The sequence below is a fragment of the Mauremys mutica genome, chromosome 12 (genome assembly GCF_020497125.1).
Source record: "Mauremys mutica isolate MM-2020 ecotype Southern chromosome 12, ASM2049712v1, whole genome shotgun sequence".
NCBI lineage: Eukaryota > Metazoa > Chordata > Testudines > Geoemydidae > Mauremys > Mauremys mutica.
Window position 1 is genome coordinate 69,918,846 of NC_059083.1, and position 12,422 is coordinate 69,931,267.

General features: G+C 51.9%; 1 protein-coding gene across 1 annotated transcript; it reads left to right on the forward strand.

Annotated features, from left to right (window-relative positions):
• Positions 1-1,918: 1,918 nt before the first annotated feature.
• Positions 1,919-11,923, forward strand: LOC123347012 (CMRF35-like molecule 2). Its single transcript, XM_044984437.1, has 6 exons — positions 1,919-2,365; positions 5,601-5,948; positions 6,444-6,591; positions 9,309-9,430; positions 11,003-11,055; positions 11,819-11,923. Exons 1-6 carry the CDS (start codon positions 2,326-2,328, stop codon positions 11,921-11,923), a joined length of 816 nt encoding a protein of 271 aa, XP_044840372.1. The 5' UTR covers positions 1,919-2,325.
• Positions 11,924-12,422: the final 499 nt, after the last annotated feature.

Consider the following 12,422-nt stretch of genomic DNA (forward strand, 5'->3'; position numbering starts at 1 on the left):
ACAGGGGGCAATCCCATTGGCTGGATCAAAAGCCCTGAGGGGCCGCATCCGGCCCGCAGGCAGTAGTTTGCCCACCCCTGGTCTACACTGAAGTGCTACAGGGGCGCAGCTACACTGGTGCTGTTGCAGCCTTTCAAGTGTAGACAAGCCCCCAGTCACTATCTCCAACCACAAAACCTCAACAAGCACCTGACTGTGCTAAGGCAAAAGGAACTTGCCAAGTGCATGGGCCATGTGACAGTCAGAGGTGCTGAGCTCTTGAGAGAAACGCATATGAGGTCACTGGTAAGGGTGCAAGTTTGCTGACATTGGCTACAGGTTGGATTTGGTTGTTTAGAAATAGAAGTGGAAGCCTTGAGGGTTGAAGTACGTAACTCCCAGCCCTACAGGCAATACGGATGTGGAAAGAAATGCCAATGTCTTTCCTCTTAGCCTTTGATTTCCAAGTGTTAACAGTTTTGGATTGAGATGTGTGTTGGGGTGTAACCTTGGCTGCCATTGTTCTTGCTAATTATTTCTAGCCCTGCAGTACCGAGAGGGCTTAATAGAGATCAGGGCCCAGTTGTGCTCTGAGCTGTACAAATGCCAAATAAGAAACTGCCCCTGCTGTAAAGTGTTTCCAATCTAAATAGGGATAAGAGACATGACAGTTGAGGGTAGGACAAAGTGGACATTTTTCCTTATGAGAAATTACAAAAAACCCAGAATTAAAAATCTTTGTTCAAAAATTCATTTGAAAATTTTTAAGTTTTCCCACAGGTTTTCAACTTACTAAAAAGAAGAATTTTCATTTTGAATCAACTTTTCAATTTGACTTAAAGTATTGTTTCATTTCATCCCCGCCCACAAAAAAAAAAGAAAAAAAAGGAGCAATCCACATCAAAACAAAACTAAAATTTTAATTTCATCTTTAAATGTTGTTTCAAAATTTAAAAAAATCATCCCAAATTTCCCTGCAGGAAAACAAACACATTTCACTGGAATTTTCCCACAAAGTTTTGAGTTTCAATAACACATTGTTCAGCAGCAGGAAAGCTTTCCACATTAAACCTTTCAACCAGATCTAAGAACAAAGTTAACACGTTAAGAGGCACGTGGTGCCACTGGATGTGTTCATTTTCTGCAAGGCTGCGCTGGGTCACTGGGCAGCAGGAAGTTGGTTTACACACTGCCCAGAATCTGCCAAATAAGAGAAGGCTGGACCCATGGAAAAGAAGCCCTTGAGGAATTCCACCATGATTTCAACAATTTCCATCCCACGATCAACCTCAGCCTGGACCAGGCCACACAAGAGATCCACTTCGTGGACACTACAGTACTAATACATGATGGCCACATAACCACCACCCTATACCAGAAACCTACTGACAGCTATACTTACCTACATGCCTCCAGCTTTCATCCAGACCACACCACTTGATCCATTGTCTACAGCCAAGCTCTACGATACAATTGCATTTGCTCCAACTCCTCGGACAGAGACAAACACCTACAAGATCTCTATCGAGTGTTCTTGCAACTACAATACCCACCTGCTGAAGTGAAGAAACAGATGGACAGAGCCAGAAGAATACCCAGAAGTCACCTACTCCAGGACAGGCCCAACAAAGAAAGTAACAGAACGCCACAAGCCATCACCTTCAGCCCCCAACTAAAACCTCTCCAGCGCATCAAGGATCTACAATCTGTCCTGAAGGACGATCTCTCACTCTCACAGACCTTGGGAGACAGGCCAGTCCTTGCTTACAGACAAGCCCCAAACCTGAAGCAAATACTCACCAGCCATCACACACCACTCAACAAAAACACTAACCCAGGACCCTATCCTTGCAACAAAGCCCGTTGCCAACTCTGTCCACAGATCTAGCCCACAAAAGCTTATGCTCAGATAAATTTGTTAGTCTCTAAGGGGCCATAAGTACTCCTGTTCTTTTCGCAGATACAGTTTGCGTGTTTAATATGAAGGGTTTCATGGTGGAAATCCACACACATTTCAGGAACTCCTTCCTACTGCAGCTTCCATTTTCCACCAGACCCTGTAATAGCTCCTGGTACAAGTAGCAACAAACAAAAACAGAACATCCCAACCACAGCAATCAAACCACCATGCACTGAGTCAGACACTTCCCCCTTAGTCTTTTAAGAGGGAAGTGAGATAAGAAGAAGCCTTGCAGTGAAAGAACTAGTTAGAGAGGCTGTTTCATTGCAAACGCCTACAGGAGAAACCCGGACCCGGTGCTTCCCAGGAACACAAAAGAAGGATTTTCCTGGAGAGAGACTCACCTGGAATCGACGTCCCACCGGGCAGTGGGCAGAGGCAGAGCAATGAGGATTTTCCCCATTCTGGGTTGGATGCTTTTCCCAGGTAAGGCACCAATGAGCAGCGTATGCACCAGCAGAAACAGGCAGCGTTGTTCCTCCTCGGCCCGTCCCACACCCACCTGTGCGTTATTGGAGAGCGGCTGCTGAGGAGGGATTCCAGGAACGGCCCCTGAGCCTGCAGGACCCCTGAGCACCGCTCCCGGAGACTGGGAGTTTGTGCCTTTGCGAAAGTACCTGCCTCTCGCTCGGGGCAGGTGTCATTTGAACGGCTCCTCGCAGTTCATGTAGCTGCTCATTCATTAGGAGCTTTTTCACAGCGATCCCGTTGGTAAAGCTACTGCAGGTTGGTGCTTTACATTTGTAAGTTACCAAAAACTTCCCAGCCCAGAAGGGGACAACGGGACTGACCGAATCTCTCTCTGAGGCCATGAAGGGTTTGTGTGAGGTTACATTTCCCCCACATTGGCCCCGTGATGCTCCGTCAGGGGGTTACGGGCATAGGCGGCAGGTTTGTATAATTTTTGGTGGTGCCCAAAATGGTGGTGCCCCCCCCACTCCCGCCCTGTAAGCCGATATAAAATGAAGCTACAACGCATTGGCACCACAAGATTACAATGGTCAATTAAAAGTGGAATGTCAGAAGCAGCACTTGCCTGCTTCAGTATACGGTATTATATTTTGTAGCACCTGTTGTGACAAAGTGGGAATGTTCTTAATGTTTTCTCTGAATACTGTGTGAGTGCCTCAGTTTCCCCTGCAAGATGCCAACTGAAGGTGTTGGGGACAAAGATCAGGTGGCCTCCTTGTCCAGAAGAGACACAAAGGCCAGAGGAGGAAGTGTCAGTTTGGAGCTGGCTGGGGAAATAGGGAGAGGCCCAGAACTTGGGTCTGGGCTCCCCACTCCCAAAGATGGACCTGACTGAGGGGTCCTGTTTTCTGTACCTACAAGCTCTGTTTTAGACTGTATCCCTGTCATCTAATAAACCTTCTGTTTTACTGTCTGGCTGAGAGTCACGTCTGACTGCGGAGTTGGGGTGCAGGGACCTCTGGTTGCCCCAGGATCTGCCTGGGCAGACTCGCTGTGGAAAGTGCATGGGGTGGAAGGGCATGCTGAATGCTCCGAGGTCAGACCCAGGAAGGTGTAAGCTTCTTGCCCTGGAGACAGTATGCTCCGAGAGAGGAAGTTCCCCCAGAGTCCTGACTGCCTTTGTATGGAGTAGTTCCAAAGCATCACAGTATCCCCTTCCACACCGTGCGCTTCCCAGAAGTCCGCACAGGCACTGACACTCCCTCCTCTGGCCTTTGTCTCTTTTCCAGGCATTAGGAGGCCACCCGATCTTTGTTCTCCAACATCTTCAGTTGGCACCTTGCAGGAGAGCAGCCCAAGCCATCAGTTGCCTTGAGACAGGGTTTCGGTCATTCTCTGTGCAGATGGCATCACACTGGCCCTCTAGGGCTCTACAACAATCACACCCCTTATCCCACCATCTAGATCCTTGAGAAATGCATAGGGGAAACTGAGGCACCCACACAGTATTCAGAGAAAACATTAAGAACATTCCCACTTCGTAACACCTGTATACAACTAGTTATATATTTTAAAGGGTGTAAAATAATCAAGTATTATGCTAAACACAATGATACTTCAAACTGACCACCAAATTTAAGTTGCATGTTTTTCCCCTCAGGTGAGGGCTCTGGGGTGGGGCTGGGGATGAGGGGTTCACAGTGCAGGAGGGTGCTCAGGGTTGGGGTGCTGGGGGCTGCCCCAGGGCTAGGGCCAGAGAGGACTCCCCCCCCCCCCGCCCGCCACTGGCAGCAGCAAGCTCCAGGGGAGGAACCCCTCCTTTTCCCCCGCCCAGCAGCACACTCACTCTGCACCACAGTCACTGCACATGCTCCTAGAACCTCTCAGGTCCAGAAAGCCCACTCACCTCCCCTATGGTGGGTACCGGGGGTGGGGGGTGCCATCACGTGTGGCCTCCCCTGCTGCTGCCCCTCACCCTAGCCTCACTGGGGATGGGGCTGCCGCTTGCCCAGCGTGGGGCAGGAGTGGGGACTGTAGGGTGGTGGCTGGGTGGGGGTAGGGTGTCTCAAAATTCACCCAAGCCCCAGCTGCTCAGGTCTAGGAAGCCCCCATCTCCCCTGTGGTGGGTGGGTGAGTGCTGTCGGGGGGACTACCATCACATGTGGCTTCCTTCCTCCCCTGCTGCTCCTCACCCTAGCCTCACTGGGGAGGGGGTTGCCCCTTGCCCAGCGTTGGGCAGGAGTGGGGGCTGTCGGGGGGGGGGGAGGGGTGGATCACAGGGTCAAACCTGTGGGGGGGGGGAGGGGTGGATCACAGGGTCAAACCTCACCAAAACTCCAGCAGCTGCTCAGGTGAGTGAGGTCCACTCCAGATGTCCATCTCCTGGCCGGAAGTCCCCCTGGCGTCTCCTCCAGGTGGGTGCTGGGGGACGGGAGAGAGGGCTCCCAAGCACATGTGTGCCTCCTCCCCCCTCCTCTCTCCCTCTCCCCCTCCCCTTCCTGAGGTGCTCCAACAGTCTGCCCCACTGCTCTTTATAGCCTTAGGAAGAAGCGGCGACAGGATGCCAGCAGCACAAGCAAGGGAGGGACAGGGGCTGGTTTTTTTCAGGCAGGGAAACTGAGGCGGGGGGGCAGGGCCCGCTCCAGGCAGGGCCAGGGGAGAAACCCAGATCCAAATATTGGTGGAGCACAGCCACCAGCCTTGAATATTCCTGGTGCTCGGGCACCACGAGCCCATATAACCTGCCGCCCCTGGTTACGGGGGGTCCAGACTTGCAGCAGCCCCTATGACCCTGTAAACACATTTTCTGCTGTGGGTTATTCTGAGCGCCAGCGACCCGCTGCGCTTCCTACCGAGCGGATACTTCTCCCTGCCCCGGCTCAGGCACTGGGAGAGGGGAAACTCCCCTGGGGGGTGTCTCTCCCCGGGGGTTAGTGATGACGGACCCAGCCCGAAGGAAGGGGACCAGGGATCCTTCTGACCCAGTGTCGCATCACGGACTCTGAGAGCAGGGGGGTGTGAGCGGAAACCTGCCCCTGTCTGTGGGGGAGGGGGGAGTGATTGTTTGGGGGTTATTGCCCGGCCGGCCATGAGGCGGGTGCCCCCATCTCCCAGCAGTGCCAGGCCCTTCCCCTCGGGTCACGTGTCAGGAACTCAGCTGGCGCCACAACGTTCCCCGGGGCGTGGGGGCGTTTTGTGTCTGTTCAGACGGAAGCGGCGCCCCGGGTCTCACTGTCTCTGTCCCTCGCAGGCTGCTGGGCCGTGACGGCCCCCAAAGCAGTGCGCGGCCCCGCGGGCGGGTCGGTGGCTGTGTGGTGCCAGTACCGGGAGGGCTTTGAGGATAATCCGAAGTTCTGGTGCCAGAAAGGAGGTTTGGTAGCAGTCTGGAGCTGTTCCAACGGTCACATCGTAGAGACCGACGGGTCGGAGGTGGAGGTGACGCGGGGCAGAGTCTCCATCCGAGACAATCGCACCCAGCGCGCGTTCACCGTGACCGTGGAGAACCTGACACTGGCAGACGCCGGCACGTACCTCTGCGGGGTGGGGAAGAGGTGGGATTTTGATCCCACGGCCACTGTGGAACTCACCGTCTCCCCAGGTAAATCCCGGCGCGGCTCTTACAGGTACCGCGGGGGGCGGGGCCCGCAGCCAGGCAGGCCGGTGTCTGGCGCTCTGGACACACAAAGCCTCTGGGCTCCGCGGGGCTGCAGCGCTGGGCACGTGGGGGGGGGGCACTGGGGTATCAATCAAGGCGCTGCCCTGGAGAGTCCGGTTTAGATCCCGGCCAGTTTCCTAGCGCCCCGCCCCGCGCTCGCCCCAGGGAACACGGTGAGCGCCCCTCGCCCAGGCCGGCTGGTAACACCTGTAAATAACACATCCTGGCAGTTTCTTCCTGCACTGGGTCGTGTCCCAGGTGTGGAGTGGGGTTTGCAGTGGGGGAAGGGCTCTGCTTTCACCCTGGGCAGGTCTCATCATAGATTGTGTGTCTCTTGAAACCCAAACCTTGTTTTTAGGAACAAGAATGTTTTGTGCCATTGAGAAACAGCATTTCATCCCAGGGAATCTGATTTACTGAGTCTGTTTTTATCCACAGCTACCACTTCCCCTCCCCCAACAATAAGGTCATCATCACCGACAGTGCAACCAGCTTCTTCTTCCCCCTCAATATCTAGTTCCCTCTGGACAACTGCTGAGGAAGGGAAATCCAGCTTCTCCACTAACCAAGATCCCGCTGCCTCTGAGTGAGTACCAGTGCTCCAGCCGTGGTCGCTTATGGGTGCGTCTACACTCCAGCTGGGTGCAAGCGGCCAGCCTGGGTACAGACTTGTGATCGTGGGGCTTGCAATAATGTGCTAAAAATAGCTGTGAAGACATTGGCGCCTGGGCTCTCAAGCTAACACCTGACTACGAGGTGTGATGACCAGAGGCGGCACCAGGCCCCAGCATGCCAAGCGTGTGTTTGGGGCGTCATGCCGCGGGGGGCGCTATGCCAGTCACCGCGAGGGCGGCAGGCAGGCAGCCTTCGGCAGCATGCCTGCGGAGTGTCCGCTGGTCCCGCGGCTCCGGTGGACCTCCCGCAGGCATGCATGCGGAGGGTCCGCTGGTCCCGCAGCTCCACAAAGCCGCAGGACCAACGGACCCTCCACAGGCATGCCTGCAGGAGGTCCACCGGAGCCACAGGACCAGCGAGCGGCAGAGCGCTCCCCCGCGGTATAACGCCGTGCTTGGGGCGGCGAAATGTCTAGAGCCGCCCCTGGTGATGACAGCCCAAACCACCAAATCTAAGCATATGCACAGGCCTGCTGGGAAGCCATGTGTTCACACTGCTGTAACCGTCCCCCTTCCTCATTCCTTTCCCTCCTCACAGCTTGTTTCTCCCACTTCCTGCACCACCCCTGAGAGTCTGCCCCTGCCAGCGCGCAGGCACATGGGCCATTTGAGTCACATGACTAGTCCCAGGGACATCTACATCCTGGTCTATACGATCTATTCCTGACAAGGGGAGTCAGCAAAGGGTGCGGCCGAATCAGCGCTGAACAAGCTCCAGCTGTAGACAAGCTGCAAGATCTAGAGCCAAAATATTTCAAACTAAGAATTTTAAAAATCAAATGATCTTTTCCCTGTTTATTTTGTCTCTTTTTGAGCTCTGAGCATCTTCCAGAATGAAACTGACTGGTCAGTTTCACTTTTGCTTCTAATTAGTTCCATTCCAGCCCATGCACTGACTAGCTTCATCCTGCCAGGTTTGGGTTGTCAGATGCCAGCGCTGCAAGGGGCATCCTTACTTATTTACACTGGAATTTAAAACAGTGCATGGAAACATCTCTGTTGGTCTTAGCCCTAGTCTACACTTAGGTTTTTGTAAATGTTTTTACAACATCTAAATTTGGGGCAAATTTTGAGCTGACGCTGTCCCTTTAAGCAAACTAAGATTTCTATCGGCTAAAATTTAAACTCTTCCACATGCTTGCTTAACTTTATGCATGTTTATAACTAAGTACTGTGGCAGAGCTCTGACCTTGCTCCCGTGGGTCCTGCGCTTCTAGGCGGTTTATGCCAGCCTCAGTGGCTCACTGTGACCCTCCACGTAGCCCTTCTCTCTCTAGGGCCAGGGTTACAGTCTACTGAGCCCTTTTCATCATAGGCTGCAAGGAGGTTGGTGAGAGAACTCCCACTGTCTCTGTTCAGCCTCCTGTCCTGACAGGGACCTGACTTCCCCTCCCAGGAGCTGTTCCTGTAGTGGTGGGTTGGGAGGAACCCGGGCCCACCCTCTACGCCGGATTCCAGCCCAGGGACCCTAATGGTAGCAGTTGTTGGCAGCCAACCTTTCACTGCCAGAGTTGCTACATTTCCCTGGGCCACTTCCCCACAGCTCTCCTGCTTCTCCCTTCTTCACCCTTACCTTAGGGCTCCTTTAATGATGGTTTTAGCCCTTTTTATGGTATCAGCAGGGCCTTAATTAGAGTCAGGTGGTCACATTAGCTTAATGGCCTCACCTGACTCTTTGCAGGTTAATTAGAGTCAGGTGTTCTCATTAGCCTGGAGCAGCCCCTGCTCTGGTCAGTCAGGGAACAGAAAACTATTAATCCAGTGGCCAGTATATCTGCCTTCTGCTATTCTGCTGTACCCAACTGGCCTGGGTCTATCACAGTACTTGCTTTAAATGTTTGTAGGACTGGAGCTGAAAATACTAAAGAATTAATAAAAGTCACCACAAGCTAGTTAAAGCACATATTTATCAGCTGTACCAGAGAGGCTGCTGCTCATTTCTGCTCATCTCAAAGACACTAAAAAAAGGGACAGAGGAAGTTAGTTAAGTAGCTGGCTGTGCACATTCCCATGCAGCGTGAGATAGTGTCCAGATACAATACTGTGCATGAGAAATGAGTCATGAGATGGGGGAAATCACCAGACTAACGCAGCTTTGCACATCCTTAAACTTGCCCCACCCAGCATGAGCTACACATTAGTGTCAGCTGGGCAGGGCGGGGTGGCTGGGTGTGACCAACCCACCTGAGGGGTTCAGACAAAGCTTCACCCTCAATGTTGCTATGAACTGGGCAAACAACAAAGGTGTATGTGGGGGGGGGGCGGAAATAATATTATCTATGAATAAAGGCACCGATACAGCTAGAGCAGGTTAAAAATAAGTGACATTTATCTCCTCCAATGCACCAAGCCCTGGCCTGTGTCTCGCTCCCCCACATGCACAGGGCACAGACCATGCCTGCTGCATCAGACTCTTCCTACAGACTGCACGATCTTGCTGGCTACTCGCATTTGTATTTGATACAGGTGCCAAACTCATTTGATAGGTGACCTGAGTTAGATTTAGCCCGGACTAGGATATTAACCTGCTGGACCCCCGTGGGCCTGATGCACAACAAACAGCGGCTCCTGGCTGAATTAGCAGTAGAAGGAGAAAGTGGGAAACAGACCTTCTCTCTTTTTCCAGCAGGGACCGAGCCCCAGACCCAGACATCCTCCTCCACATCCTGCTACCATGCGTCCTGCTGGTTCTCATTTTGTTTCTGCTCGCTGCTGTGATGTTGGTGAGAGTGTCCAAGAAGAGGAAAAAAGGTAAGTGAAATCCTGCAAGTGTCCTCCAATGAGCCGTGTTGCTGATCCTTGCTGCTTCTCTCCCTCCCTCTTCCCTAATGGGAAAGTCCAGAAATCCACCTAGCATAGGGGCTGGAAATAGGGGAGCTGCCGCAGCCTCTGCCTTGAAGTGGTTTCCTTCATATACAGGGTTTACAGTTTGGTTCAATGGCTCTCAGCACCCCCACTATACACATTGTTCCAGTGCCCCTGCCACTAAGTGACTTCTCTGCTTATTGCACCCTGCTGAGCTCGACAGAGCATGTCTGAAATGCATGAGAGACCCATGTGCAACATTGTCCAAAACTGCAACTAACTCTGGTTATGGTGTTTGTTCTACATCTCGGCTGGAGCTGGGCAAAGTTTTTCCACCAAAACTATATTTCAGAGAAAAATGCAGACTCAGCAACACCAAAACGTTTTGCCAACTCATGTCGAATTGTTCCAGGGGGAAAAAAGCCAACCCTACACATCCAAAAAAAATAAATCAATTTCATTTAAAAATGTCAAAACTAAACATTTGGGTTTTTCAATTTGAAACAAATTCTTCTTTCAAAAATTGTGTAAAAACCCATCAGATGTTGAAAATGGTCAAAACTGAAGAGAAACATTTCAATTTTATTTAAACAAAATGTTTCATTTAACCTGAAAAAAAAGTAATTTCAATGTTTAAGTTGCCAGCTCCCCTCTATCCGTTATTTGCCCAGCTCTAAACTCCATATGCACATACCCTCCTCATGCTGTGTAGCTGCTTACTCCATCACTGAAATCAGTGGGACTCCCTGTGGAATAAAGGTGCTACCCTAAGTAAAGGTATCAGAGTCTGACCCTAGACACCCAGGTCTCCTTCCTTTTCACTCCCTGTGTCACTACGTGGGAGCCTGGCTTGAGAGCTCAGGTGAGCTCTGATCAGTCCAGGATCTGGCGGTGTGTGGATAGAGATGGATCATTTCAGGGTCAGTCAGTTCCACAGGATCAGCTGTTACTAAAAACATTACAGCCTCTCCGGTGATTGCCTCAGACAATGGAGCATAGCTGTTGTCAGCTGTGGCGTTTTAGACCATTCCTGCAGAAGAGACCATTTTCATGTGGGAGCTTGTGCTAGCACTGAAGGATCTTTTCAAGTTTGCTTGTATTGATTGGATGGATTTATGCTGCCCTGCCCGTTTGGTTTGGTTCAGTAGCCTAGGTCCACACTGAGTCTAAAGAGAAGCTGGAGTTTGGTTCAGAGGCCTGTATGGTGCAGGTGACGGAAAGTGGTCAGTGACTGGTGCAGTCAGCCAGATCTCAGTTAGCACATAGAGAACAGACCTCTTTCCTTCTGGATCAGTGGCCGGGCAGCACAGAGTTAACATAGACTCAATGGGCTGGATTTACTGTGGCACTGCAGTTTTCATACATTTCTGGTCTTCTGAGCTCAGTGTGTGTGTCCCCTGAAAAACAGTTACAGGTCAGCCCTGCAACTTAGAACTGCAAAGCTGTGAGAGCCGCAGTTACCCCCTTACCTGTTGCTGTAACTTGGCTCTAAATCAGTCTCTTTTCTGTCTCATCCAGAGCTTTCAGAAGCATCTGTGCAGAGGGACAAGAACATCAACCTGTCAAATTTGGTAAGGCAAATTATAGTATGTCCTGGTAACATCACCTCTTAAATGCTGTCCTTGGGAGGTGTAATATCACAGGTGCGGGGGAGGGGAGTGTGATGGGATGGGTCACAGAGACCCCATGGGACTGCCACCTGATGTGCTGAGACTACCTCTGAGCCTGTTTTCCTGCCAGCTTGGGACTTCATCACCCTGTCTTGTTCAGCCAGGCACGCTAGCCTGCTGCAAACACAGACCTAGGTCTGATCCACGTCCCACAAAAGCTTCAGGCTTAACTGAAAACAGCTTAAGAAATGCTCCTGTCTCCAGCACCCAGACACCTAGTTCCCAATGGGGTCCAAACCCCAAATAAATCCATTTTATTCTGTATAAAGCTTAGTCAGACTAGCAACCTAGGGCCTGGGATAGCCAACGGGCAATTGGGTTTCAGTTCCCTGGTCTCCCCCTTGCTTCCTTTTCTTCTTTATATAGCTCAGCCGCAGGGCAGGGCTTCCCGATTGCCCCCAGACTGCTCTGGCTGAAAGGGGTAATACACCCGTCCACAGGTGCTTTAGGGATCTCAGAGACAAGTCCTCAATACACAGCCCAGACAAGTCACTTGGTTAAAGGGACCCGCTGAAGTTCATGAAGCCAGGGGCTGCTCAGCTGCAGATACTTGGGCTCCTATTCTAGCTCCTTCCCTCTGATCAATGAGGTTATTTCATTTCAGGGGTCAGGAGAGACAGAAGAGGTTTCTTATGCCACTGTGACGATTTCCACCCCTGCCCAGCAGCCCATCTATGCCAACGTGGAGCAGCGCCCCAAGACAACACGCCCAGCCAAGCCCCCTGAGGAAACCCTGTACAGCCTTGTGAAGCAGCCGCCCAAACACTAACCCTGGATATGAGGCAGAGTGGGGACGGGGGCTGCATAGTCCTTATCCAGGCTGCTTGATCTCGACCTGGCAAAACTTGAAGCAACAGGGTTTAGAAGCAAATCTGACCTGGACAAAGTCTGGCAGCTGTTGTAGGCAGAGGATTTACGGACACACTCGGCTGGAACTGGAGTCTGTGGGTTTGTCCGATGGACAGGTGGCCTGATGGAATTAAACAGCTGCTGTTCTCTTGTGAGGAGTGAGTTCAAAGAGCCAATGGCTAGGCTCACAGACAGTGAAACTCCCCAGGATCTGTTCAGCAGGACCGGAGAGAAACCTTGTGTCTGTGTTTGAATTTCATACATCTGGTGGAAAAAAGGAGTTTAGCAGGACCATGAAGCAAACCTGCCTGCAGGAGGAGTTTCCTCCAAGTTGGGAGAGAGAGTAGTTCCCCCTGGCACCACCTCCCACAGCAAGTTAACCTGGAAACAGATCCAGGCATCAGAGAGATGGATGGAAA

What these genes read in the sequence shown, in the direction of transcription:
- LOC123347012 (XM_044984437.1), top strand. Translation starts at nt 2,326, where the DNA reads ATGAGGATTTTCCCCATTCTGGGTTGGATGCTTTTCCCAG. An exon ending in GGGTTGGATGCTTTTCCCAG is followed by an intron (nt 2,366 to 5,600) that starts GTAAGGCACCAA and finishes TGTCCCTCGCAG; the next exon opens with GCTGCTGGGCCGTGACGGCC. An exon ending in CAAGATCCCGCTGCCTCTGA is followed by an intron (nt 6,592 to 9,308) that starts GTGAGTACCAGT and finishes TTTTTCCAGCAG; the next exon opens with GGACCGAGCCCCAGACCCAG.